Source organism: Pygocentrus nattereri, chromosome 2 (genome assembly GCF_015220715.1).
Source record: "Pygocentrus nattereri isolate fPygNat1 chromosome 2, fPygNat1.pri, whole genome shotgun sequence".
In the NCBI taxonomy this organism is placed as follows: domain Eukaryota; kingdom Metazoa; phylum Chordata; class Actinopteri; order Characiformes; family Serrasalmidae; genus Pygocentrus; species Pygocentrus nattereri.
In genome coordinates this window covers 34,869,866-34,896,621 of record NC_051212.1, presented here as the reverse complement: position 1 = coordinate 34,896,621, position 26,756 = coordinate 34,869,866, and the positions used below count along the sequence as shown (strand labels likewise).

Below are 26,756 nucleotides of genomic sequence, written 5' to 3'. Positions count from 1 at the left end.
AAATAAATAGAGTACAGAAAAAAAGAAACCCCCAGAGAGCTGGGGCTTAGAGTCTAAACCCTCATCCTCAGCTGAAGAGCAGAGCTGGTGCGCATCGGTCTAAGAGCTTTGCAGTACAGAGTAAAGTCACGGGGAGAAACACAGAAGCAGATCGCTGGGCGTCTGCGGGACTTGTTATTGGACGGGTGATGCGATGACGTCGCATTACCGCCAACTCGAGTCAGTTGGCGCGCAGTGGAGCAGGAGAACAGCGATATTTTGAAGAGGAAAATTTTAACTCTTGCTGATAAAATGCCGGCCACGTCTGAGATACACACGACTGCTCCGTGCAGCAGCGAAGGACAGCAGGAGCCGGCCGAGGAGAAGAAAGCCGCTGCTGCCTTTTCTCTGTTCTGCGATGAGCGCGGATATCTGAACCAGATCGACTACATCTTACAGAACGGAGTGAAGAAAGGCGACCGGACGGGGACGGGAGTCATTTCTGTCTTCGGCTTACAGGCCAGATACAGCCTGAGAGGTGGGTTACAAAGACACACACACAGACAGACACAGACACACACAGAGACACGCACGCGCGCGCGCTTCAGCTAGTCTTATTTGCAGTAAATGGCGCTTCCTTTCTGCCACTGACAGAACCACAGCCCGGCTCGTTTCTCCCGAGCTCCTGCTCCGATAGGACACGCAGGTTGTGGTGTTTGTCGTTATCCGCTGTCCTTTCCGCAGTCATTTCATTTCCAGACTTCCTGCTGCTGGATTCATGGCTTATTTCACCAAGTTAGCCTACCAAGATTTATATGAGCGCGTTTCTTTTAACTGCCTGCGTTAATGTGAATTTGCGTGAAATCCGCCACGGTTAGAAAGATTAATGACCTCCCTTCTCACCCGGCTCCCTGCGTTCTGCGGAGCGCGCTGGGTGGGTCTCAAAATAATGGCACCTGCGCCCAAACAGTAAGAGCCATTCATCCGTCCTGAACATGAAGCGCGCAGTTTGGCTGTGAAGAAGCTCAAACGCAGTGAGTCGTATAAGGTTGGTGCGCTGCTCAGGGAGCGAGGCGCCATCTCGGCCATTGTGCGCGCGTGAATCCCGCCAACAGTTTGTGTTTAAACTCCGCCCCTCTTTCCAGATCAGTTCCCTTTGCTCACCACCAAGAGGGTTTTCTGGAAGGCCATCTTGGAGGAGCTGCTGTGGTTCATAAAGGTAAGCCAGTCCTGCAAGTTGACAACATTGCACGACAAAGTTTGAGCTTCGAATGAGTTTATTTTTTTCCCCCAGCTCAAATGCGCTGCAGTGACGTCAGGTGTGCATGGCTGCTGTGGTTATTACTAATTAGTAGAAATAATTGTTGGTAATCTGTAAATCCACAATAAAAGGGAAAATTACAGAAACAGCAGGCAACCAGTTTGCACTTGGTCTCAAAATCCTAAGTTATAATGCAACATAATGAGCCTGTCTGAAATGGTAAGGTTCTGCCTGTGGAATGGCTGAGCAGGAGTGATTTGCACCAGTGCAGCAAAATCACTGAGGAGGTACCAAATCCTCCTTTAGTCTTCTTTGCAGCCATTGGCTTAAATTTCAGGGCAGTTTAACTGCGCAGTCAGGTTGGTTTTTTACGAGCGTTTACAGACGCTGTGCCGCACTGATGATTATGATAAATGCTCCATTTGTCCTCAGCTAACGTTTTACTCAGAATACATGGTTGAATTAATGCTTACATGACTTAGTCTTACTTGGAATACCCTGGTACTGCATGAGTATTTGGAATGTAGTAAAAAGAGAGAAATGTTCTAACTCAGGGTGTCCATCTTGTAGGGTTCAACAAACGCCAAAGAGCTTTCAGAGAAAGGTGTGAAGATCTGGGATGCGAACGGCTCACGGGACTTCCTGGATAAGAGTGGATTTACTGAGCGTGAGGAGGGAGATCTAGGCCCTGTATACGGTTTCCAGTGGAGACACTTTGGTGCTGAGTATAAAGACATGCACACAGGTGAGTCTGGTATTTGCAGAAATGTAGTGACAGCATAAAAAAGGCACCCAAGATCATTCTCATATGAGATGACGGCAGTTGATGTAGCAGAATATTATTGGACAGAGGAAACGTAAAGCCTGACTACACTGATTCAGATCTAAACTGACGCCATCCATTCATCTAATGAAAGGAAAAGTCTGCCATCTGCCCAGTTCAGCTGCATTATTGTCGATTATGTTCTTAATGACCGCTCCTGCTACAAAGAACAAAACACATGAAGCCACTATTAAGGCAACAAAGTGATTGCCTTTATATGTAATTTTTTAAATGTTGGGGGCATGATTAACTTAAAGATCACACGATTGATTGCAAGGCTTGAAATGACCTGTTCAGAAACCCATGAGCATTAATGAACTTGTCTTGTTAATAGATTACTCCGGACAAGGTGTTGACCAGCTGCAAAAAGTAATTGACACAATCAGGTCAAATCCAGAGGACAGGAGGATCATAATGTGTGCTTGGAATCCTAAAGGTACTAGAGAAAACGCCTGCAGTGCACCACACCAAAGCTTTTCATAATTTTTCATTATAATGATAACATTGTCATGTTGCCTCCCCCCATTTCAAAATTGAAAAAAGGTTGAACTAAGTCTTCCTCCTTTCCAGATTTGCCTCTGATGGCTCTTCCACCCTGCCATGCTCTATGCCAGTTCTATGTGTCTGAGGGCGAACTGTCATGCCAGTTATACCAGCGTTCAGGAGATATCGGTCTGGGTGTGCCCTTCAACATCGCCAGCTATGCCCTACTGACCTACATGATCGCCCACATCACAGGACTCAAGGTAATGCCACACATGAACCTTATTGCAAAATACAAGCCTGTTCCCATTCTTTGGTATAAGTCCTTGCATAAACCATTTGATTTAATGTAATGTTTTGTTCAACATGCTGCTTCACATCAAATATGGTTTTTGTGTCAAACATAGTAAATATGATTACTGTAGATTATCCCAGTTGTAAGATTGTTGTTAATTATGATTCTGTACAGCCTTGTGTGTTCTATTATGTTTATTCAGCACTTTCACAAAAATTAAAGCAAGAAATGAAATGATGTCTAAGTGGCAAGTGTTGCAACAATGGTGGGCAAAAAGTGCTTGAATCCATTATGAAAATTAGCCTACAAATTGTCACATCGTTCTTCTGAATCAGATTAAAGAACAGGAGTCCAGAGTTATCTATATATCTGTTTTTCTTATTTGTGAAAGTATGGCTAACGGTTAGGAGCTTAGACTACAGGTGGTGGTTTGCTGGGGTGGGACACAAGTTGAACACAATACAATTGACATTGTATGGTCAAAACGAAGTCTTGTATGAAAATCAAGTGCTGCCTTTATAGGCAGTCAAAATAGCACCTTCCACATTAGCAGTGAATGAGGTTCTGAATTATTTTGGTGAAAATGAAGGCCTCAGTGGTAATGTTTGATATGAAATCGAGTGTGTTGGAAATACACTAGTACATTTTTAGTTCAGACTCCTGTGGTTTCTAGCATGGCATCTACATCTTTCAGCTTTGAGTCTCTGATTACTTTAACAAATGTTTGATTGCTCATTCATGTAATGATAGCAGCTAAAACAACTCCGTATCATGAGACCCTCCGTGCTGTTTTGGAATAGTTTCTCTGCTGTGTGAGGAAGTCTGTATTTGACTTAATGTTTCTTCCTTCCTGCACAGCCTGGTGATTTTGTACATACTCTTGGTGATGCCCATGTCTACCTCAATCACATTGAACCTCTGAAAGTGCAGGTATGTTGTGTATAATATAAAGGAATTGGTGTGGATTTGTGTTCAGGCCTTTGCGTTAATGTTCCTGTTTTTCCTTTTGTCCCTATAGCTCCAGAGGGAGCCTCGGCCGTTCCCCAAGCTGAAGATCCGTCGCACCGTGGAACGCATTGATGATTTCACAGCTGAGGATTTTGAGATTTGTGGCTATGATCCCTATCCCACCATCAAGATGCAAATGGCTGTTTAAACACAACCTCCTCCTAAAGTCTTATAGACCCACACTCCTGTAACACTGAGGTATTAGGTTTTTTTTTTTTTTTTTTTGGTACTGGTTTTATGGAATTTGGCTGACCTGATAAAATGTAAATATTTATGTATTCAAATTTTAAATAATTTTTTTTGTTTGCAATTATTTGTTTATCTAATCTAGATAAGATAAACCATATCTTTAAACTTGCACTTAAAATAAACATTTTTCATTCATACATCTTTTGCACAGTCTGTACTTTAGCAGGACAGTCAACAGTAAAAGTTTTGCTCAAAAGAGAGATCACTGAGGCACGGAAACTTAAGATTAAACATAAAATTTATTTAAAAAGTGCAAAACATTTGATTAGTCAAATTAGTCAAACGTTGATTAGTCAAAAGCTAAAAATAATGATTGCTGACAGTGCAAATTCTTTCTGAATTAGTGCTAAGATGTCCCTTATTGCTTCACATTACATCTGTATAATGAAACTTTAAAATCACAGTTTTTCAAGTTTTTAAAGGATGATTCAGTGTGACAGCTGTTCAGCAGCAATTAGATTGTATTAAGATCCGTTCTTCTCTAAAATGGATCTCCACACCTCTCCATGAGGAAACTGGTGTTTCTGCACCGACTCGTCGAACATTTCAGATGAAAATCCAGGATCCTAAAAGTACAACAGCAACGAGTCCATGCTTTAATAAAAATTTACATTAAAAGCACAAGTCTACAGGCATTTTCTGCAATTTGTAGTGCACATATTTCTATTTACTTTTTTGCTTATTTGAGATAAGTGCCTTCATGTTTGCACACGCCATGTTTAATGTTTTATTGTTTCCCAATACATTAAGTGAAATAAGTAATTATGCATTTAAATGTGCAGAAGTGTGTGCACAGTAGAGGATGTTAACTTATTTTTATTTAGAAAATAAAAACCTGTAATTTGACCATGCAACTGTATAACCATTTAAAAAGCATTCAAAAGTGCTAAATGACTCGTTTATGTATTGACCAGTTTGTACACAGGGAGATATTTACTAGCTGCGCTTGAACACACCAAGCATTCACGTTTCATGGCTGCAAAAATCACAGACTTGTACTGAACGAGCTTTAAAATGTTTTATTCAAGGACTCGATGAAATATTTAAAACTGCCTGCAACTGCTGTACTGCAGCAGTAAACAAGTCAACTGAACTGAGATTTGGATTAGAATCACAATCTTAAATGAACAGGTAGTTGTGCACTATCGCACGACAGTGTTAATGGATGGCTTGTCTGAGGCATTTAGTTGACTTCTAATCGCCTTCAAGTTTGAAAATGGTGAGAAGACTCACCTTAGGGGGCATGTAGTGGGCGTTTCTGATCACAGTGGGGCTTTTGAAGTGCTCATGAAGGTGGTCCACATATTCACACATCCTTTCACACAGAATGTTGAGTGTATTAGAAGCAGCACAAACAGTTACATCTTTAATATCACCAAAACCACCCCATATAGCTGAGCTTAGTAAAGGAGCATTTACACTTCAGAACTGTTCACAGTGGTGGTGATGGGAACCAGACATTTGAGGAGTCAAATGCCTCTGAAAGCTCCCTCACAGAAAATGATTACATGAAATGGTTATGGATATATATCCGGAAGCCTGGGACATTGTTGTATTATAGTTCTGAACTAAAGTCTTGGCCTTCTATGCATTAAAAAAAAACCTATGACGGAGAGGGATACATTATCAGTTGGGTGCAGGCAAAGTAGTCCTGACTTACCACTATTTTACTATCAACATTACATATACAAACTCAGAAGACGCATGTAGATTTGTTTTGGATAGTAAATAAAATGGCTATATTTGCAATGTAGCCATTGCATCTCCTGGTTCCTGTCACCACCACTGTAAAGAAATCAGAGTCACAAGTTTGTCTACCATGAACCATTTCATAAGGTCCACTTATATATAATAATAGTTGTGGTGTTATGCACCAAAAACAGTCATTCATGTTTATATGACTGTTTTCCAAACTCTGTCCATTAGAATTAAACAGGCTGTTTTTATTACTGTGCCTGATATGATGGACTGATGTATGTAAATGAGCTCTGTTCTGATTGGTTGTCCTGTACTATGCCTCATCCAAAAAGTAGTCTTGGCTGAAACATTCCTTACAACTTCATTGTGAATGGGCAGAGCCAAACTGCTGTAGGCTGAATAGATGGATATATGTAAGTGAGTTTTGATGACATCACAGAAACAATGTAAATGTTTTTGCAGTTTAGTTTCTATATATGGACTGTATGGTCAGAGCACTGTATAGCAGATTCTGAAACTTGCTGAAACTATATTTAAACTTCTGAAACAATATTTGCGCACTACATCAAACTCTTCTTTCAGTATTTTACAGTATGGGCCTAAGATAAAAGGACAATAACTCCAAAATTCACTTAAGAATTAATCCACTATTTTTGATCTCATCAGAAAAGGGGTTATTCTCACCTGTTCTCCAGGCTGGCAGACACAGAGATGTAGTCAAACAGAATTAGATGTTGAACAAGCTCACAAAGTCCTACTCCACCAGCATGAGGACAAACCGGAACTGCAAACAAATACGATTATGTACACAGACATGTACAAACAAAATTTCTCAAAAAAAAAACCATGAACTCTTTATTAGTTTTTATTTTATTAGAAATGTATTAGGAACTAAGGCAGCGATTATTCCTAGTAGGAACATCACCAGCTATCACAGTTGAATATGAATTCAAAAAAACACACAGACAGCTCACCCCTGAATTTGGCAGCCATTAGCATGATGGCGAGGTTCTCATTGACACTGCCCACTCTACAGCTGTCAATCTGAACAAACTGTAGAGCGGAGGCCTGCAGAAACTGCTTAAACATCACCCTGTTATGACACTGACACGCACATACAGTCATAATGTTAGTCAAAATTTAAACACTTGAAGAATACAAGATTTAGAGCACACTGATTCACCTGTTCTCCCGTTGCAACTCCAATTCCCAAAGGTGCAAGAGCCTGAAAATCCACAAGCAGACTGTTAGTGATTATTCAGCAGAAAATATGATTTACACAGCTTTCTACTTTACCTAAATATAGTCAGGCAAGATGTTCAGTGTCTGAAATTTGATTCTTTAGTTTGGCACTGGAACTACAAGCAGGGCTGTTTCTTTCTATAAGCAGCATAAAACTTTGCTACGTTTAAGCACCCCAAATAACAAAGTGTCCCACCTGGCGTTTGTCACTCAAGATATTGGTAGAAATGTCTCATCATTTTGTAAAGAAAAGACATCACTGATGATGTATTTACAAAAATACCATAAAGACACTACTTAATTATTTAGGTTGCTTATTTATTTACTTGTTTAAATATTCTACTTTCCCTATGTTCTGTTGTTCACCCAAGCACTTATTCCCCTGATCAAAATGAATGAAGTATGGATTATTATTCATTGTTACATATACAACGCTGTTTCCAAAATAAGTTGGGACACTATGCAAAATGTAAATAAAACAGAATGCAATGATGTCCAAATGATTTAAACTGTATATTTAATTGAACATATTCCAAAGACAAGACTTCAAGTGTTGAAACTGAGAAGTTAAAGTTAAGACCAAGTTAAAACTCTACCATACAAAGAAGAAACCATATATAAAAAGGATCCAGAAACACTGCCACCTATTACACCATGGCTCTGTAGTAAGAGTCTGTGTGCTAAACTGGCCTGACTGCAATCCAAACCTATCACCCACTGAAACATTTGAGATATTATGATAAAAAAAAAAAAAAAAAACCAACATGACAAAGAAGACCCCGAACTATTAAGCAGCTAAAATCCTGTATCAGGCAAGAAAAAGAAAACATTTCACTTTCTCCTCACTTTCAAGTCTCCTCAGTTCCCAAACACTCACTGTTGTTAAAAAAAAAGAAAAAAAGATGACGCAGCATTGTGGTAAACATGGCCCTGACCCAACTTTTTTTGGAACATGTTGCTGGCATCAAATTCAAAATGAGCATATTTTTCAAAAAAACACTTTCAACATTTGATATGTTTTTTTTTTTTTTAAACATTTGGCATAGGGTCCAAACTTTCTTGGAACTGGTGTTGTACAATAATAATATGATTGCTGTGGGTGGGGACTCCCCACGTAGGAAGTTGCTTGAAGATCCCAAATGTACAGAAACAGCCTGTCTATGAGGCTAACTTGACAAACTTGTAAAGGAAGCTTATGGGCACCAATTATTATAGTGCCCTGCATGCCTAAATCATCTTGTAATCACTCACCACGAATTAAAAACGCCTCAAACTGCATCGAGTTAAGTAATCTCAACTTATGTGGTTTTTGATGCTACATGACATACAGCATCTGTTTTGCCTGTGAGAGTAGTCACTTTATTTTTGCTGCAGTCTTACAGCTGTCAAAGTAAATCTTGTGTTTTAACATTCTCAAAATAAAAACTGTTAGTTTCATAAAATTCTGATGTGTTTGCAGCATCACTGCAATAACAGCACAAACTGGACTCATCCATGATTACACTGTCGGGCATTACTGTCCACTACAGCGACCTCATGTTAAACACCACTAATTTCTCACGCCGACATTGAACAGCCTGCCAAAATGATACTAAGTAAAATAAGCCAGCAACTGAACAGTGCATAGATGCAATGTTAGGATCTGTGAAGTCAAATCTGATCAGGGCAAAGGGTTTTTATCCATTCTAAACAATTTTCCATCACCTCCCTCCATATTTCTATTACTATTCTATTTCTAAGTTGAAGTATAATACTGTTATCTATAAAAATGGACTGAAGTGGAAACAAACTTCAGGTTTTAAGACAGCTGCTCCTACTGTTTTTGGCTAGGCAACCTGCTTTTGCCTGTTTTATAGATAACAGTGTGTCATACACATGAGAGTTTACTGCTGATTTATTTACAACTCACTGGAGTTTGTGGTAAGTGTGTGATGAAACATGCACTTTGAACTGGCTTTGTAGTGCTTGTTCAAAACTGAAGAAGCAATCTTTGGACATAAAACACACTGTGGCTGATCAACACCACCAAGTCAACAACAAGTCATAATAGCCATATCTGAACTTACAGCTGAAGCCACAGAGGTAAAATCCATAATACTGACCACTTTCTCCATCTTACAGTATACAATGTTACACATGCTGACACACCCCCTACCTTGGAGATGGCAGCATGGCCAAGGATGTCGTCAGGACAGGTGGGCTCTTCAATCCACAGGGGACGGAACTCCGCTAGCTTTGTGACGTAAGATATCGCCTCTGCGACGTCCCATCGCTGGTTGGCATCAATCATCTGACAGTGGAGACGCCAAACGTCACTGATCTCTTTCATAATCACAAAGTGTTTGAATGAACGAAGCATTTTTTTCAGTTCAATCGTAATACTTGACTACCAGACTGTTCTCTGGACCAATCATCTTCCGAATAAGGCTGCATCTGCGAATGTCATCCTGCAGGTCTGCACCCACTTTCACTTTGAACTTGGTCCATCCTTCAGTCAGTGCAGTAGAACACAGCTATACACACACACACACACACACACACACACACACACAACCTGACTTTGTACACTCATTTATACTCAACTTTATACAACAGTTCCAACCACACAAACCAACCAATTTTGACTTGTAAAACAATGGTTGTTTCACTCGAAGCTACTGGAAGTACTTTTATTGGTGAACGAAAACTGCCAGAGGTGAAAAATTAAGGGTAATTAATTTCTTAATACAATATGTACTGTAGCTTTTGCACCATGATATGATACATTTATGATACAGAAGTAAGTCCAATAACCAAAGCAAGACTGCAGTGCCTGGTGAAAGCATAACATGAATGAGCATTTTTCTTACATTCATGGTTGCCTCTTTTAGACGTTTTTAATAAAAACAGTGTCACCGATTCCCATTTATGACAGTATGTCTGAGATCTGATTTCTGACTATTTCACTGCATAAAATCTGACCATGTTTGATTCAGAACATGTCCTACAATAAATGGTCTAACAATACTACATTGCACATTGTACTGTTCTGTCGTAGCAAGTTAGCTAGTGGTTAAATGTATTAGCTCAGGGATTGGGCATTAGATTAACACTATAAAGCACAGCTTTTTTTTACATATTGTATTTTTATAATGTTGAATGCTCTAACCGCAAGTAGAATCGTTAACGTATTTACATAAGGCACGTTCCCAGCTTCCCTGTGATTTCTGCTGTATTGAATAATGTATCAAATCGAGACACTAGCGCATTAAATCAAATGAATTTTGTGAGGGGTTACACGTCTACGTACTTCATTGCTTTACTTTTTTTCTTCTGTAAAATTGTTACATGAAATCAATAAAACATTCTAAGAAATGCTCTTGCTCATATACAATTGTGTGCTAAAAGCATCTCTTAGAAGCATCTCTCTTTACGCACCACATTATCACACACATACCTGTGTGAGCTGCTGATCTGAGTAGCCCAGCCAGGCACAGGAGGTGGTGTAGGCTGGATAGCCTTCCTTCAGCATCTCTTCCTCTACAAAGGCCACATATGTCACATGTCAGTAGGGTGAACTTATTAGTGAACTTTCATCATGGTCAGGTATGGTGGTACTGTTCTTATGGTCAGTGGATCACATATGGACCATTCTACTGAATTAGTTCAAACTGCTGTCCAATGGTTAAAAATAACAATTAAGTATTTAGACCCGTGGCATGCGTCCGCCCCCCCGGGCCTCGACGACGATGGCCGAGAGAGCCGGCAGGAAAGCGGAAAACCCGAACACTCAGCAGCAACTAACCACGAGTGTGGAGGGGGTGGAGCGTAAAGCCTGAGCTCCCCGGACGGACGCAAGGCATGAGAGTGACGGCACGAGGAGGAGGACAAGGACGCTGATGCGCAAGTCCCGAGCTCGTTCCCTCTGGTGCCCTTAATGAGAGTCAGCTGATTCTCATCTGGCTGGCAGTGTGAGCGCCTTAAAAAAGAGCTGAGAGGGAACAGAGAGAGAGAGACGAGCAGCAGCAGCAGAGGACAGAGTGTCCTAGTGTAATGGCTGCTGCAATGTTGAATCCTGCCTCCAGTGTCCTCCTTCAGCATAAAGAGCGGTCAGGAGCCTGCTGGCAGAGCGGCAGTGCAGATAACAATGAAATTCTGGCCCAAATATGGCACATCTGCAGTTCTCTTATGGCTCACATTTGGCCTTGATGTATGGCGTTAACTCAGGAATTAGAATTTTTAGAATTTAGAACCATTTGTCACTGTGTTTGCACACTGTGAAATTAGACCTCTGCATTTAACCCATCCGTGCAGTGAAACACCCACATACACACACACGCACACGCACACACACACTAGTGAATACACACACTAGGGAACAGTGAGCACACTCACCTAGAGCAGTGGGCAGCCATATCCACAGCACCCGGGGAGCAACCGGGGGTTAGGTGCCTTGCTCAAGGGCACTTCACTCATGGACTGTCAGCCAACTGGCAACCTTCTGGTCACAGGGCTGGTTCCCTAACCTTCAGCCCACGACTGCCCCCGTCAGGGTGAGTCTGCCTGCCTCAACTCAGCCACACGTCCACCAAATATGGGCCAAATAAATGTACCATATGCTGACCTTACATGGCCCATGTCTGGGTTAAATCAGGGCCAAAAGACTTAAACCCAACTTCACCTTATATGGGCCAGATGTCATGTTGTGGACCAGATCCAGGCCAAAATAAATTTACCACACACTCACCTTACACGGGCCAAATCGGGGCCAAAGAATTTAACCTCAGCTTCACCTAAAATGAGCTGGATGTGTGCTAGATCAGGGTGATACCATACACATCCTATATTGGCCATGTTATGGGCCAGATGAAAGTATCGTGTTATGGGCTGTACGTCAGGCACTTCATTTTGGTTTGTATTTCAAAGTGAATCAACAGAAGTGAACATACGTGAACAATCAACAGTTTGCTGCAGTTTTCAGTAAATGAGGTGCATTATCATGTGTTAAGCCAGTATGTACTGTATTACTTTGTAAAAGTCACCAATTCTTAAAGCTCACCTGTATGCATACATGAATCAGTGACAAGACTAGAAATCATTTGGAAAAAGCTTTAATAAAAATATACAGAACTTGCACAGAAAAAATATAGGTATATAGTATAAAAGTGTATAGGTTACCATATACCAATAAACAAAGAAAAATACACAATAAAAGTTGTGTTAAGTACACCATTGGGCTTGATTATGTGTATACACTCATTGGCCACTTTCTGTACAGCTACCCAAGATTTAAACTCCTTGACTGTAGTTCATCTGTTTCTCTGCATACTGCCTTACCCTGTTCTTCAACGATCAGGACCCCCACAGAGCAGGCATTGTTTGGGTAGTGGATCACTCAGCACTGCAGTGACGCTGACATAGTAATATGTGTGGTGTTGCACAGAGTCACACCATAGTGTACTTGAGTCTTTAAAACACTGAAGTGTATTTGCTGGACTGAGAATAAGTTTCCAGCCAACAGCGTCCTGTAGGCATCAATGAAGAACTAGAAAATTACAAACTGAGTAGTAACAGATGAGCTTACATTTCTAACTTTACCAATAAAAGGACTAACAAGGTAGGTGTGTAATTGGACACAGTGGACACAGTACTTCTGTGTCTGATCCAGTTGTACAACCCTCAATAACATACCACTACCATGTCAATATCACTGCAGTGCTGAGAAGGAAACCACCTCACAAATGATACCAGTTCTGTGGTCCTGTGAATTGGAGTAAACAAATTATGCAGAGAAACAAACTACACTCTTTAATACATTCTCTACGCATATAGAGAATATAATCCTCTGCTCCAAGTGACCGTCTAAAGCAGCATCTTTTTCGCCGGTTTACACGTTCCACCTTAAAAAGTGCAGCAGGCCTCCCAAGTAGAAAATCACTTCCTGACCTCCCCCTCTGCACTTCGCGCCACAGCAGCACAGTGATGTGGTCATATGCAAACAGGCTTAACTAGTTAAACTAATTTAGGTGTATAAAAAGTGTCCATTGAGTGTGTACACAGTGCATGTGTGTGAGAAAGAGAGAGGCAGACAGAGAACGAACATCTGATCCCTCCTTTCAATGTTAAAAATACTCAGCACTTAAGAGATGTGGAGGTCTCTAGTCAATTGTATTGTGATCAGCAGCTTGTCACTGCGGAATCTTTAAGGCTGCATCTAAAATAAAAAAAAAAAAGCAAAAGTTAGTAATAAACACACAAGATGAATGAGAGGTAGCTTATAAATTATCCTAAAAGAACAGCAGCCAGTCCAAAAAAAGCAATCAGGTGAGCCATTGTTTCAAATATATAATACTAGCAATATCTTGTGCTACAGATGTAGTAATATATGTAAAGAATGCGTGCTAACAATCCAAAGAGCGACACTACAAATTAAACATATTAAAAGTATTCAATCAATATAACTTGCTGTTTTAACTTTAACACCAGCACCAGTCACTCAACGTCTCTCCCTCACATTTTAGTTTCATCCTCTAAACGGTCTTCCAGCACAGCCGTTAGCTAGCTAGCTGGCTGCTAACAGCTAAACTTGAGCTAACTTATATAGCAACTCACAGTTTATTACCCTTACAATTCAACACAGCCAGTCTAATTTAAAATACCACTTTTAAAAGTACTATTTTAGTCATTAAAATCTCTTGCATTATTTTGTGAAAGCAAAAAATACAAACAGTGACTTGCTAGTTTAGCATAGCAGACACCCGCTAACTAGCTAACCTAACTGTTAGCAACTGCTGCTTATCTTTGCTTTAACACAAACAGTCCGACATTAATAAACGAGCTATATAACTACATTCCAGCAAATGACTGATTGAAAACTGTTGATACGTCAAAAAAACCCTAAGCAATACTCACCAAACGCGTTTTAACGCCTCCCGAAGTTTCCAGAAGCAGCTCTGAGCGCCGTTCTCGCCCGGTTGACCGTTGATGCCTATGCGCATGCGCACTTGGCCCGCTTCAAAACAGGTGGAGTCTAGCTGCCTAAATATGGGTGGGTTTGGAAAAACTCCTAACTGAACATTTATTATTTTCAACTTGATATAAATGTTCGGTTTGTGATACAAATTACATTTTAGCATTGAATTTACTTAATTTTCTTCACAAACTTCATTTTCTAGATATTGATGTTCTTGTTTTCCATTTTTTAATTTAAATTTAGATTTCTGAAGTAGTTTCATGAACAAAAATAATAAAATGCTAAAAAAAAAAAAAAAAATCATGGTCATATTTATAATGCAGAACACTGAAGTTAAAATTTTGTTAAACCTTTCAGAACCACTTAACCTGAACATTTTTTCAGCATTTTATCAAAACTTTCTTCAACAACATTTCAGGTCAGTCAGGTGTACAGATGGAATGCTGTCAGTCAGGTATGTACCAAAAGAGCGCCAGAGGAATTCAGTTCAGCTTAGGACCCAAACAATGGATCACATGTTCATGTTACATGGACCAAGACAATTTCACAGGTCCACTTTAGATGAGTTAGATACCAAAAACACAAACAATTCAGCAGAACTGCATTACCAGCACATCACGCCAAATCCTCATCCTGCCTCAAACCACCTAAAACCTAGTAAAAGAGCAGTTTTACATAGTAATAGACAAATACTGCTTTTGCCCATTATTTCAATTTATTAAGCTCAATATGCACATCCAAAATAACGTCATCCTTATCTAGGCCATACTTGGCCTACAACCTATCTGTATAAATCAATTGTATAATGATGTAAATGATTTTTGAACTAGAACTTTTGACAAAGAAAAGTTGATGGAGAGGATGATTTAATTTCTTTAGTGTGAGATGGTACCTTGACAGCAAACGTACAATCACCTTTCATTTTCATCATGGATGAGGAGATGGTAAGCAGTGTGAGGCAAGATCATTTGGCTCACGTCTGGCCCACACAGCACATGCCGTAACATAAGTCTAGCCCAGCTCCGGACAGCTTACAATATTCGGCCCACACAACACTTGCCGGTGCCGAAACTGAGCCGTAAGAGCCGAAAGTGGCACAGATTAGGCCCAAATGTGCTTGCTATCTGGTGTGCATCCCACACACCACTTCTCAAGCCTCCAGTCCCAGCTCCAAGGAGGACTGGAGCCCTTCTTGTGTCCCCTCTTCATCCCGCTCCGAGGAGGTTCGGAGTGCCCCTTCTCTCCCCTCCCATCCTCGTTTTCTTTCCCGTCCCCTCACTACTGCAGAAAAAGGTGCCGCGGCCCCGCCTGCACCCCAGGATGCCAGTGCAACCCTGTCTGTGCCAGCAGCTGGCCCAGGCTTCCCTGACAGCTTGGTTCTCCCGCCTGGCGCTAGGTCTTTCCTAGGGGTGCGGTGGCTCAGGCCAGATTTACGGCCTGAGTTGGGTGTTGAGGACATGTGGCATGCGCCCGCCCCCCGTGCCCTGATGATGACGGCTGAGAGAACACCCTGCAGAGACGAAACCCAGTGAGGACGCCAGGGAGAGAGCCGCGAGCGTGGAGGGGGCGGAGGAGGACGAGGACGTTGGTGCCAACCATGAGAGGCACCAGAGCAAGGAGCAAGAGCTCCGCCACCCGAGCCCCGCCCCCTTTTACACAGAGGCTGAGCTGCCAGCTGGGGGCAGTAACAGGGAGGCGGAGCAGTGAGCTCTCATTCCCTCTTGGCTCTGGTGCTCAAAACAGAGCTGAGAGGGAACAGAGCGAGAGAGGGACGAGCAGCAGCAGAGGACAGCGTGAAGAGCTGAAAAGCTTGAGTAAAAAGACTGAAGTCCAGCTAGCTTAAGCCACCAAAATGTGGCCAGCTCAGCGCAGTGTTGGTTTTGTTGTGTTTTTGTGTTCTGGGCATTAAAATAATGGCTCCTGCAACACTGAATCCTGCCTCCAGTGTCCTCCTTGAGCCCGGGATAGCACATGCAGTGCTACAAAGACCTTAGATATTGATTTTTATGAAATATTTAAAGCCAATATATTAAGATAATAATAAGTCTAATATATACAAAATCATTTATTTAATCTTTTTCAAAAAATCTATTTGATTATTTAAAACATGACATCAGTTGTATGATGAGCTTAACTTAACTATTAAATCAATAAATGCTGTTGCACGTGTATCACTACTGAAACAGAGTTTTAGTACATAGGTGAAGCCTTATTTTAACCAGGACCCTTCATTTTACAGCAGAAAGTGATGCCTGTGATGGGCACATGCTGAGCACTTAGATTCCACTGTTCTAGAAATAGGATGCATTCCAAAGTTTATGAAGCCTGAAAACCAGCATGTAACATTGCAAGCTGTCAGTACTGAAACAGATTTTCTGCAACTAAGTAAACTTGTGTTTTAATAAACATAATTCTATGTGTGTGTGCGCAACTGTTCAACGCTGTCTTTGCTAGTCCTGTACTGGATAGCATTTTGAGAACAATCCCTCCCAAAACATTTGTTTCAGTAGTATTTAGTTAGTGACTAAATGAAATGTCCAATCATTTATTAAAATACACATAATTAAGGTACAGGGTCACTCCACTACTAGCATTATGACAATGTATGTATTATTGTCTTATTTGGTGCGTAAAGATCCTGGAAGCACTCATTTGATTCATGTGCTCTCCAGGTCAGTTTGGCACCTGGCCAGCACTATCAGCTGCTGAGAGAGCAATCTACCAAAACAGCCAAAGTACACGTCAATGAATCACTAGTTTATCCATACTTTTTCCACAAATATGCCCTTTCATTTCATAGCAACCTTTGACAGAATGTGAACTCATTCCACCTGAAGAGAAACTGTAGCCTTCAGAGTTGCTTTGTAATGTTAAGCTTTCAGTATTAAATTTCACTCTAACAGGGACATTTCACATGCATACAAAATGAATATCAGTTTAAATGAATAGGGCGCTCTATAATGAGGTGTGCTACAGTCTCACATTAGATTGAATGGGATTTTGGCCAACGTTCTATAAAGCTTGTCTGACCTAGTAACTGTTGCTATGAAAGAACATCAACTGAGTTGCTTTTGGTCAACTGATTGCCTTTAGTGCATTATCTGTGTGACATCATTGAATGCTCGGTCAAACTATTTGAGAGTGATGATGAGCTTCCATTAGTTACCTACTTGACTAAATGTGAATCAGAAAATCAGCTTCCTACCTCTCTGCTGCTTTCCCTCCTTTGCCTTCTCCAGTAGATCTGTTTTCCAGAAAGAGACACATAGAGTTAGAGATATAAGCTGATAGAGTGCTGGGAGATCATAATTTAATTGTATGCCAATACTGATGAGCTCACTTAACGCTTCCTGCTCAGTGAGAGCATCAGTGATGTATCTGAAATCTATACAGCGGATGAGCTGTTTGGGATCCTGTGGACACACATATGGACACAAGTGGACACATTTGTTCATGACAAGCCATTTTTGGCCTTTTTCAAGGGCTGCACAGAGTGACAGAAACATAGTGAGGTCAAAATACACTGCACTGACATTAGCTAACATGATCTTACCATGTCAACCAGGAGCTTCCAAAGGGGCTGTAGAGAAAAAGGATGAAAATATTAGGTGATTGAAATGTACGGAAATTAAGTGTTGATGTTCACATCGCTGCTGTCATAATAAAACCTCATATGTCCAAAGATAAAGACATGTTTTTACACCGTTTATACCATTCAAATGCAATTTAAAGGCATCTGACGTTTTGTAAAAAAAAATAGAAAAAAGAAAAAAGTTTTTGATATCGTACCAATGATATGTTTTTATAAAGAGCATGACCATTTTTCAGATGTAATGAAATACAAGTACTGGGAATATGTTTTCAGAATATTCAGAATACAGTTACACTTTTTAGGAGAATATTTTAAGTTAAATCAATATGTTGATCAGTTATTTATCCCAGTGTTATTGAACTCTATTAAAGCCTGAGCAGACTGATAAATCAATATGATGATCAGTTATAAATCTCTGTGTTACTGAACTCTTTTGAGGGATGATCAAACTAATAATCTCAATAGTGGACATGTTTGCAGGTATTACATTTAGCATCAGTGCTGTACTGGACTCCTGCTGTGGGGGGGTTGGGTAAGCAGGCATTAAGAGAAAAAAAAATATGCTCACATGATAAAAATCACCAGCAAAGTTTTCATGAAACCTATTAGCAGAACTAATGGGAAGAAAATTCCTTGCTGTCACTGGTTGGCAGTTAAGTAAAAAATGAGAAGTTTTTCAGATGTGCCATATAATTATATACTCTAAATGTATTCAAATTGTATTCTCATCATGTTATGCATGCAGTACTTCTATACTTGTGCACATTTAAGGTTCAACACTCAGTCATTATAATAATAATACTAATACTAAAGGTGAAAAAGAAAAAGTGTGTGTGTATATACCTTTCCCTCTGCACGTGCCCACATATCCCAGATAGCATTAAGAATGGCTGCAGATGCCAGCTGGATGACTCCTTTCTCTGGTCCAATCTATCAATTAAGCCAACAGTATAAAAGACTGAACGTGGATCAAACTGTTCTACCTTCACTTAAAAGGAATTCCACAATGCTTTAAAACATCTGCATTATTAAACAGTTAAAATGGAAACAGTCATTCAGTGGTTTGATGTGAAATGCCCATTCTAGACTCAGAACTGCTCACAGTGTTTGTAACAGGCACCAGGCAACTGAAGAGTTTAATGTCTCTAAAAGCACCCTCCAATAAGCTATTACATGAAATGATTACAAATATGCTGCCTGACACACTGTTTTACCACAGTTCTGCATATTTTGCAAAACATGTGAGAGGTACATGCAGGGCATATAAGGCAAAATAGTACCTAAAGAAAACTAATTAGTTTCAGATTTACTATTTTATCATCATTTAGATTGCATATAAAACTAAGAAGTTAATTTTGGATAGTAAATAAAATGTTTGTATTTGCAGGACAGACATCGCAATCTCTGGTTTCTACCACCACCACTGTAAGAAAAGTCTGTGTATGCAAGTTTCTCAGAGACAGAATTAGGAGAAATTTTGAAAAGAATGAACATACCCATCTCATCTGACTGTCACTAGTCAGGCACCTGTAGAAGCCACTGAAGTTACTCACAATGTCCTCCAGTGTCTTTCCGATCACTAATGTAGACAAGGCTTCAACAGCACATACAACTGGAGAGGGGGAGAGAGAGAGAGAGAGAGAGAGAGAGAGAGAGAGAGAGAGAGAGAGAGAGAGAGAGAGAGAGAGAGAGAGAGAGAGAGAGAGAGAGAGAGAGAGAGAGAGAGAGAGAGAGAGAGAGAGAGAGAGATCAAAATGTATGCTTTAAATAAAGCACATTTTCTTAACATACACTACATGTTCAAAATTATGTAGACACAAAGCAGAAAGGCATTAACAGGGAGTGTTGCCTCAGTAACAGCCTATAGGCTTCACACTAGGTTTTGGAACATTGCTGTGGGGATTTGATTGCTTTCAAAATGCATTTATTTGTACTTGTTTTTTCCCCCCCAATTTTATGTAGTTTTGGCAAAGGTTTCAGATATTAATAAATATACATGAACTGAATGAATGGTAATGACTGCATTAACCATGTACCCGTGGCAAAGCAGAGCAATTATTTCAAATAAACAAGATACAAAATCAAAACTGTGTTTTCAGAGTATCAACACCTACAACATTGCTTTTGCAATGTTAAAAGTCCATTTGCTAATACGTAAAATTATGATACTGGAATACACATTCCTTTCTAGAGGTATTCCAAAACAGTAAAGTGCATTAGTTGAGTATTTTGGCTACTTTCATACATTTTAAAATGCATTTCACAAATATATTTACATAGATTTATTTCTGTATGGACCACTGGGATAGGCTCCAGCATCCCCCCGCGACCCTGAGGTAGAAGTGGCTTAGAAAATGTGTGTGTGTGTGTATTTCTGTATGGTACATTTCTATGTGTAATATTTCTCCATTTTAAAATAAATATTATATATATATATATATATATATATATATATATATATGGATAATATAGCAGTATATTCTGAAATACACTGTATTTCGGAATGGACTGCAATGTAATTAAAACATATTTCAAATACATAAAATTACATGTCAATCTATCTTTTCCCAGATGGTCAGGTACTGATGTTGGATGATAAGTTATGGATTATAAATTCCACTTCAACTCATCCCAAAGGTACTGGATGGAGCTCCATCACCCCAGAGAACAGTCACTTAACAGTTTTCCTGACCCAGATAAAGCGCAGGCCTGGATTAAATGGGACACTGCAGTTTAGTATAAGACTACGCTTAATTTATGCCCACGAAACAGACACACAGAGCATTAGCCAACATTTCTCAACGTATTTGTCACATGTGAACCATCAGGGGGCGCAGTTTCACAACTACCAAAGCCAAAAGAGGATCAGTGTGGACTGTCCCGGCCACCAACAGATCACAGAAAACCGCAACAACGTTCAGGATCCAGACACAGATACTCAGGATTTACGCGATTAACAGGAGTTAATATTACTAAACAATACGAAGACTCACCGATTTCTGTGCCTCTTCCAACAGTGAAAGTGATCCCGTAGCCTTTCAGCCCATCGTCAGTTTCAATAACGACATAAGCCGCAGAGTAGTCGGGGTTAGCGTGCTGCGGAGCGGCGAGTCGGTCACATGACCACAGTGTGCGGAAGATAAACACGTTAATCGCACAGTAAACCAACAACACAGCAAACGGCCCTCATCATCAGTGAGCACAGCTAACAGCTACTGTGTCTGTACTGGAGTTTTAAAGTAGAAGCAGCTCACTGTGCGCCTCTGTAATCTACAGACCGTGTCTGCTACAGTGGTTTAAACATTCACTGCTGTGGTTCTACACACCATCGCGTCTGATCCGTGCTGCTCCAGAGACGTAGGAAATCTCACGTCGCTCACGGCCAGTTTAGCAATTTTGCCTTTCAACATTTTGTCGCTGGTCCAGAATGTCAGTCTGTAGGGGAAGTCGCCACTTTCAGTTTCTTCCTAAAGACCCGCCTCCACAGAGCTCTGACCAGTGGTGAGGCCAGAGCCGTCACCAAGGAGACCCGTCACTGGGTCAATCGGAGATGAACCGCTCTCAACGGCCTACAAGGCGTCGGTGTGTGGAGAAAGCCCGCCCCGTTGTGGAGATCTTGTATACATTCCCTATATTGCCAAAGTTTTCGCTCGTCTGCTTTCACATGCACATGCGTCCCATTCTTAATCCATAGCGTTTAATGTGATGTCGTTCTTCCACACCACACTCACCCAACCATTCCGCGCGTTGTGCACTGGGGTTTAGTCATGCTGGAGCAGAAAAGGGCCTTCCCCAAACTCTTCCCACAATGTTGGGAGCAGTGGCGGCTCCTGCCAAATATCTCAGGGGGCAATTGTTGTGATGATAGCCAAGCTGACCTGTTCAACGGGTAAATTAAAAAAAAAAAGCTAGCTTACAAATCGAAAAAAAAAAAAAAAAAAAAATAAAATATATATATATATATATATATATATATATATATATATATAAATATATATATATAAATATTTCTCTCTACATTATATTCTGTACAGTATTTGGACTGATATATCCTGGAGTTCTCTGTAAAGATCATCTTGAATAAAACTGGTCATCTCTCAGTTTGCCCTCACAAACAACTTTGAACATGGAGAGAGATCACAATTACAATTAAACAAATAAACTGAAACGGTCACACTCTTTAATTCACTCTTCATCAGAAAGCATTTTACTTTAGAGCTAACCTAGCTAACCTACCTCACATCCTGCTAGCCATGTTTTCCTTCGCGAAAATCCCCGGTTATATGATGTTCCTCCCTTTGTAGACATGAGCGTGATGTTTAAATCTGGTCTGGGTGGCCCTAATTCCTTAGCTGCTAGTTTACACTGATTATTATGACGACTAAATGGCACTTCTCTTAATTACACTATTGAGTTGTTCCGAGTTGAGGGAACGCCAGCCATGTTGACCAGACCGCTAGCTGCAGGTTTGTTTTTTTTTGGCCGTCCTAACTCCCAGATTTTGTTGCAGTGCCTACAGTTACAAAAACCATTAATATGAAAGTCAACCAGAGCAATCAGGGCGATTTTCAGTCAAACTAAAATGTGTGGTACTGCAGGGAACACACCTTTATGCTGATTGGACAATGACATTCGGAGGCAAGAGAAACTGTCCGAACCGTCATAGCTAGTTGAAGGCTGTGGTAGAATGTGATAGAAAAAATTCTTCCCTTTCGTCCTTTGGTGGTGCGTCGCCTGATCGCCCTTATTAACAAACCGCCCACGGTTGGGAGCATAGAACTAAGGGGCCTAGACCAACCCCTGAAAACCAGCCCCATAGAATTATCCCTCCTCTACCAAAATTTACTCAAATTCGGTGAGCTCTTTAGAACGACCCATTCTTTCACAAATGTTTGTAAAGGCTGACTGCATGGCTTGGTGCTTGATTTTATACATCCGTGGCAATGGGACTGAATTAAACTCCTACATTCAATGATTAAGGGGTGTGTTCTAATACGTTTGTCTATATATTGTGGATAATAATTACAATGCATTTCCTTGTACTTAATACAGAACAGAAAACCTGCTGACTTGAGATTCACTAATAGTATAAGATATGGGGCAGTCGCTGAATTTGTGAATAAATGTCTGAAATACGTAATGCAGTTCAGTCAAGCCTGTTATGTTCACATATGTTCCAGTACAAAAGTACACGACAGGGCCTTTATTTAAAATACACATTTTAAAGATGTACATTCAGTTTTTATTTCAGTTTACAGGGTCTCAATTCATTTATATACTATAGTCTATTCAGCAAATTATGATTTCCTTGTAAACATATAGAGCCAACCTATACCCTATTTACCTGATATTTACAGTGGTATTTAATTTATGAAATTGTTCTAAGTGTTCTGGTCATGTATTTTCCTCAGAATGTTTCGGCCAATTTTTTCTTCCTTAGAACACTTTCTGGTTCTTCAGCAATTTTTTTATAGGTCTATGTGGGATTAGTCTCACTAACAGAAAAGTCCACACCATTGTTTGTGCTGACTACCTCTTCTTGACAGTCATTTATTTATTTATTTAATTATTTTTGCAGGTGGCACATTCTGAATACTTGGATTTAAAACTGTCACTCATAGTGACATGAGACAACAACCAGGAGAAAGACAGGGACATAGGCATTAAGGGTCTTGCAGGGTAAAACCAAAGCTTATTAGAGAATTTACAAGACAGCTAGTGCTAAGGTAAAGGGCTAAAATAACTGTGTAGGGCCTTCAGCCTTTAACGAAACCAATAAACAAAAAGAAACTGTAAGTATTGTTCAGTTCCGTTAGCAACACTGAAGCTGAAAAGCATTAACTCTGTAGCAATGATTAGTACAGGATATACAAAAATCCCCCAGCAGATGGAGTGACCAGCACTGTGCCTGCAGAGGAAAAAATTCTACTAAGAAATGTGCCAAACAGTCATTTGTATTCTCATGTAAAAACAGTCATTCGCTTTTCTACAGAGAGGAATTAAACCAGTCCACTGATTCTGTTTAAATATCAGTGACAATGCTTAAAATGTGCATGTTAGGGATGACCCACCGTCTTTCTCTGGCACCGGTCAAACAACGATCATTCTGAATGGCTTCATGATGCAGCAGTTATAAATGATTCCAATAGATGCTTTTTTCTTGGCTAGAGTTGTTGATGTGCTTGAGTATTGTTCTATATCCATTCCATTCCAGCATATTTTAACTTTATTTGTATCTGCTGGACCTTGACTGTACAGTCAGTTATCATGACCAATATTTACAGCACATTTCCTTGTTCTTAGAAAAAACACTGGAAACCCACTGGGTGAACTCATTTCTAACATAAGTTATTTGGATGTTGCTGAATTCCATGAGCAAACTTTTGAAATGTGCCTATATTACATCAATTCAAAACTACTGCCATTACATGATAAATGTCTTACCAGAGCAGTTGTCCTGACGTTTTATTGAATTTTAGAACACTGAAGCAACATAGCAAAAAACGAGATCGGTTACTTTCGCTTCTGGTACCCATACGCAGTCCGTCAGGACTGAAAACTCCACCTCCAACACTACTCTGGTTATGTATTACTACAAACTAGTCCCGTCTCTGAACGAACAAATTATACAGATTTACACCTTCATTTATTGTCATCTTCAAGTGAAAAAAGCATAAAAGATAAATACATTTTGCATAAACGCTTACTGATGGATTTAGCAACTGCCCAATGGCTTCTATTATAAGTGAGTTTCAAAGTAACACATTTTCTTTTCCTAGGTAAGTACAAGGAAATGCACTGAAATTGTTGTTTTTGGTAACCGACTTCGTGCTGCAGTTGCAACAGTTAGGAAATAAGAGCTTGTGCGTGTGTTTTAGAGCTCTTCTTCAGGCTGGTATTGTGGCTCTGTTGCGGTAAAGTAGTCCTCTAAAAAGCCCTTTATGTAGTCGAACGTGGGCCTCTCGTCCGGCTCTCTCCTCCAACACTGCAGCATCAGCTCATGAAGAGAAGCTGGACAGGCTGGAGGACACGGCATACGATACCCACGCTCCACCTGCTCCAACACCTCTCTATTCACCATACCTGAGAGAATGAGAGAGAAAGAAAGAGAGCACGGGAAAAGAGACAGAGGAGGGGAGACAGCGGGACAAAGAAGGAGAAAGACAGAGACAGTGGGAGAGAGACAGTAGAAAAGAGAGAGAGATGCAGAAAGAAAAGGAGAAATGTTAGAGATGGTCCTTTGACATTTGTATTAATCTGAGTACTTAACTGCGAGACAAAGCGAAACAGCAGATGTGTTTGTGGGAGTGTATGTATGTGTGTGTGTGCGTGCGAGAGAGAGAGAGAGAGAGAGAGAGAGAGAGAGAGAGAGAGAGAGAGAGAACAGCAGACAGATGGATTCAACTAATCCATTAAAAAAAAATAAAGAGGATGATGGGGTGTGTATGTGTGTGTGTGTTGTGGGAGAGAAAGAGAGAGAAAAAAAATGTAGAAGTCAGTTGCTGTGACACACACACATAGCAATTAGCATAAAGGCTATTCACTGTCATCAGCATTTCTGAAGGAGTTATTGTTTTTCACTTAACTGCATGTGTATGAGCAGAAGCAAATTCTTAATGTGCTACCAAAAACATTGGGCCTCATTCGCCAATAAGTTTTCTTAACTTTTTTTGTGAGAAAAGTCTTAAGAAGTTTTTGTCAGATTGATGATTGATGTGTTCTTTAAGCACAGAACTGTTCACACCTTGGTGCTTTCGAGTGTGTGTAGATTCTGTTCTTACCTAAGAACAAACCACAAAGAAAAAAAAAAATTCAAAATTGTCAAAATCTTTGTAAGTGGGTTTTAAAAAGTTCTTCTTGAGAACAGTTGGTGAATGAGGCCCAATGTTGCTGTCATCTATATATGACACAAAAAAAATGTTTACCAGTGTTACATTCAAAGCATTATAGAGAAATTTAATAGATATGTAGATAAATGCTCTGTAGGATCATCAGTGTTTGAAGAGCCCCCACACAGAAAAATAGACCACTTCGCTCTTCTCAACCATGCTCTGAATAGTGTGTAATAAATGCAAAATGGCTGTCTAATAAAAATTTTAGAGATCTAATTATAGTTTGCAGCCAACTCTTGTAAATGAAGTTAATAACCTCTAATAACATTTATATGAGGGAGTGTAGTGCGAGTATCTGATGTTACTTATTTCTAACTCTGACTGGTACTTTGGCAGATCTGATGTCACCTGCGCCAAATTAAGTCCCACCCATCTCAATTCCAAAAAGAGTTGTTTCAAAAATCTCTCAACAGCATCTTTATCTTATTCATAGTAAAAACACAGCAAAAACTACAGATAATAGCTAGAAGAAAAACATAACAAGTCAGAGGCTTTAAGAGGCTTCTCTCATCAAGTTACTATTTGATACAACAACAGCAATGAGAAGTTAGCTGCTTTATATGTAACTACTTCACTTACCTGGGTAAGGGACTCTTCCCTTGGTGACAAGTTCAGTGAGCAGAATACCAAAAGACCACACATCAGATTTAATGCTGAATCTGCCATAGAGAGCAGCCTCAGGAGCTGTCCATTTAATAGGGAACTTAGCACCTAGACAGTGTGAAACAACAAGGGACACACCAGTTAGAGAGAGGAAAGATCATTTTCATAATTTAAAAGCTTTTTAGGAAACAGTTCCAGATCCACAATACTGCTGAAGAGCTGCTATAAAATATGCAATATAAACACATAGACCTGTGACACATCAACTGAATTCTGTATTAATGCAAGAGGAAAGAAATATTCTAAATAAGATCTCCTCTTAATCTAATTTACCTCTGCTAGACATGGTTAAGGGCAGTTTCATAATCAGTGTAAGACATCAGCAAGTTTTTTTTTCCTGTATCTGAAATTCAGCTCCTGAGAAACAACCCTTGGATTTTTTTACTTCGGCCTAATCACGAGAGTGAAAAAGACTGAGCTTGTTGTGTGTCTAAGCAGCTGTTCTATGTGCCAATTCTGCACTAATACTCCATGAACAGCTGGATTAACCCCGCTGTTGGCCCACATGTCTCCTTTTTAATGGACTCTCCTTTACTCTAAGTGCATTCTGGCAAAACATTTATGTCTATCTTGTTATAGGCTGCTAGGCATGTGCATTCTGTATTTCTGTATTTCAGAC

At 40.1% G+C, this 26,756-nt stretch overlaps 3 protein-coding genes across 4 annotated transcripts in view; 1 reads left to right on the top strand and 2 right to left on the bottom strand.

Annotated features, from left to right (window-relative positions):
* The first annotated feature begins 199 nt into the window (after positions 1–199).
* tyms (thymidylate synthetase) lies at positions 200–9,286 on the top strand. Of its 2 annotated transcripts, XR_005131607.1 has the most exons (8): positions 200–517; positions 1,125–1,198; positions 1,811–1,985; positions 2,398–2,499; positions 2,634–2,809; positions 3,700–3,771; positions 3,860–4,047; positions 9,160–9,286. XR_005131607.1 is itself a non-coding variant. In XM_017725647.2 (7 exons), exons 1-7 carry the CDS (start codon positions 292–294, stop codon positions 3,995–3,997), a joined length of 963 nt encoding a protein of 320 aa, XP_017581136.1. In that variant the 5' UTR covers positions 201–291; the 3' UTR covers positions 3,998–4,716. The 2 variants fall into 2 exon arrangements, 1 of the variants encoding a protein (XP_017581136.1); XM_017725647.2 differs by lacking the exon at positions 9,160–9,286 and having other exon boundaries at positions 201–517; positions 3,860–4,716.
* Positions 4,319–21,300, bottom strand: enosf1 (enolase superfamily member 1). The gene is made up of 15 exons (XM_017725646.2): positions 20,909–21,300; positions 20,576–20,678; positions 19,079–19,194; positions 18,426–18,512; positions 17,544–17,570; positions 17,331–17,403; positions 17,196–17,234; positions 10,475–10,557; positions 9,429–9,551; positions 9,194–9,328; positions 6,980–7,021; positions 6,771–6,900; positions 6,481–6,580; positions 5,332–5,413; positions 4,319–4,664 (listed from the first exon to the last, which is right to left on the bottom strand). Exons 1-15 carry the CDS (start codon positions 20,990–20,992, stop codon positions 4,563–4,565), a joined length of 1,326 nt encoding a protein of 441 aa, XP_017581135.1. The 5' UTR covers positions 20,993–21,300; the 3' UTR covers positions 4,319–4,562.
* Positions 21,301–22,770: 1,470 nt separating this feature from the next.
* The window catches only part of LOC108444459 (tyrosine-protein kinase yes), a 42,800-nt gene continuing 38,814 nt past the window's right edge, over positions 22,771–26,756 (bottom strand). Inside the window, exons 11-12 of the mRNA XM_017725648.1 lie at positions 26,054–26,185; positions 22,771–24,665 (exon numbers count right to left, since the gene is read on the bottom strand). Coding sequence (XP_017581137.1) covers positions 24,457–24,665; positions 26,054–26,185 — 341 coding nt within the window. The 3' untranslated portion in view covers positions 22,771–24,456. The remainder of the gene's footprint in view (positions 24,666–26,053; positions 26,186–26,756) is intronic.

Bases quoted from the DNA above. Each gene is read 5' to 3' on its own strand.
- tyms (XM_017725647.2), top strand. From the start codon at position 292: ATGCCGGCCACGTCTGAGATACACACGACTGCTCCGTGCAGCAGCGAA. The intron at 2,810-3,699 runs GTAATGCCACAC...CTTCCTGCACAG, and splicing joins CCCACATCACAGGACTCAAG to CCTGGTGATTTTGTACATAC. The intron at 3,772-3,859 runs GTATGTTGTGTA...TTGTCCCTATAG, and splicing joins TTGAACCTCTGAAAGTGCAG to CTCCAGAGGGAGCCTCGGCC.
- enosf1 (XM_017725646.2), bottom strand. From the start codon at position 20,992: ATGTTGAAAGGCAAAATTGCTAAACTGGCCGTGAGCGACGTGAGATTT. The intron at 18,513-19,078 runs GTATGTTCATTC...CTTAATTGATAG, and splicing joins GTGACAGTCAGATGAGATGG to ATTGGACCAGAGAAAGGAGT. The intron at 9,329-9,428 runs GTAGTCAAGTAT...CTCCACTGTCAG, and splicing joins TTGGTCCAGAGAACAGTCTG to ATGATTGATGCCAACCAGCG.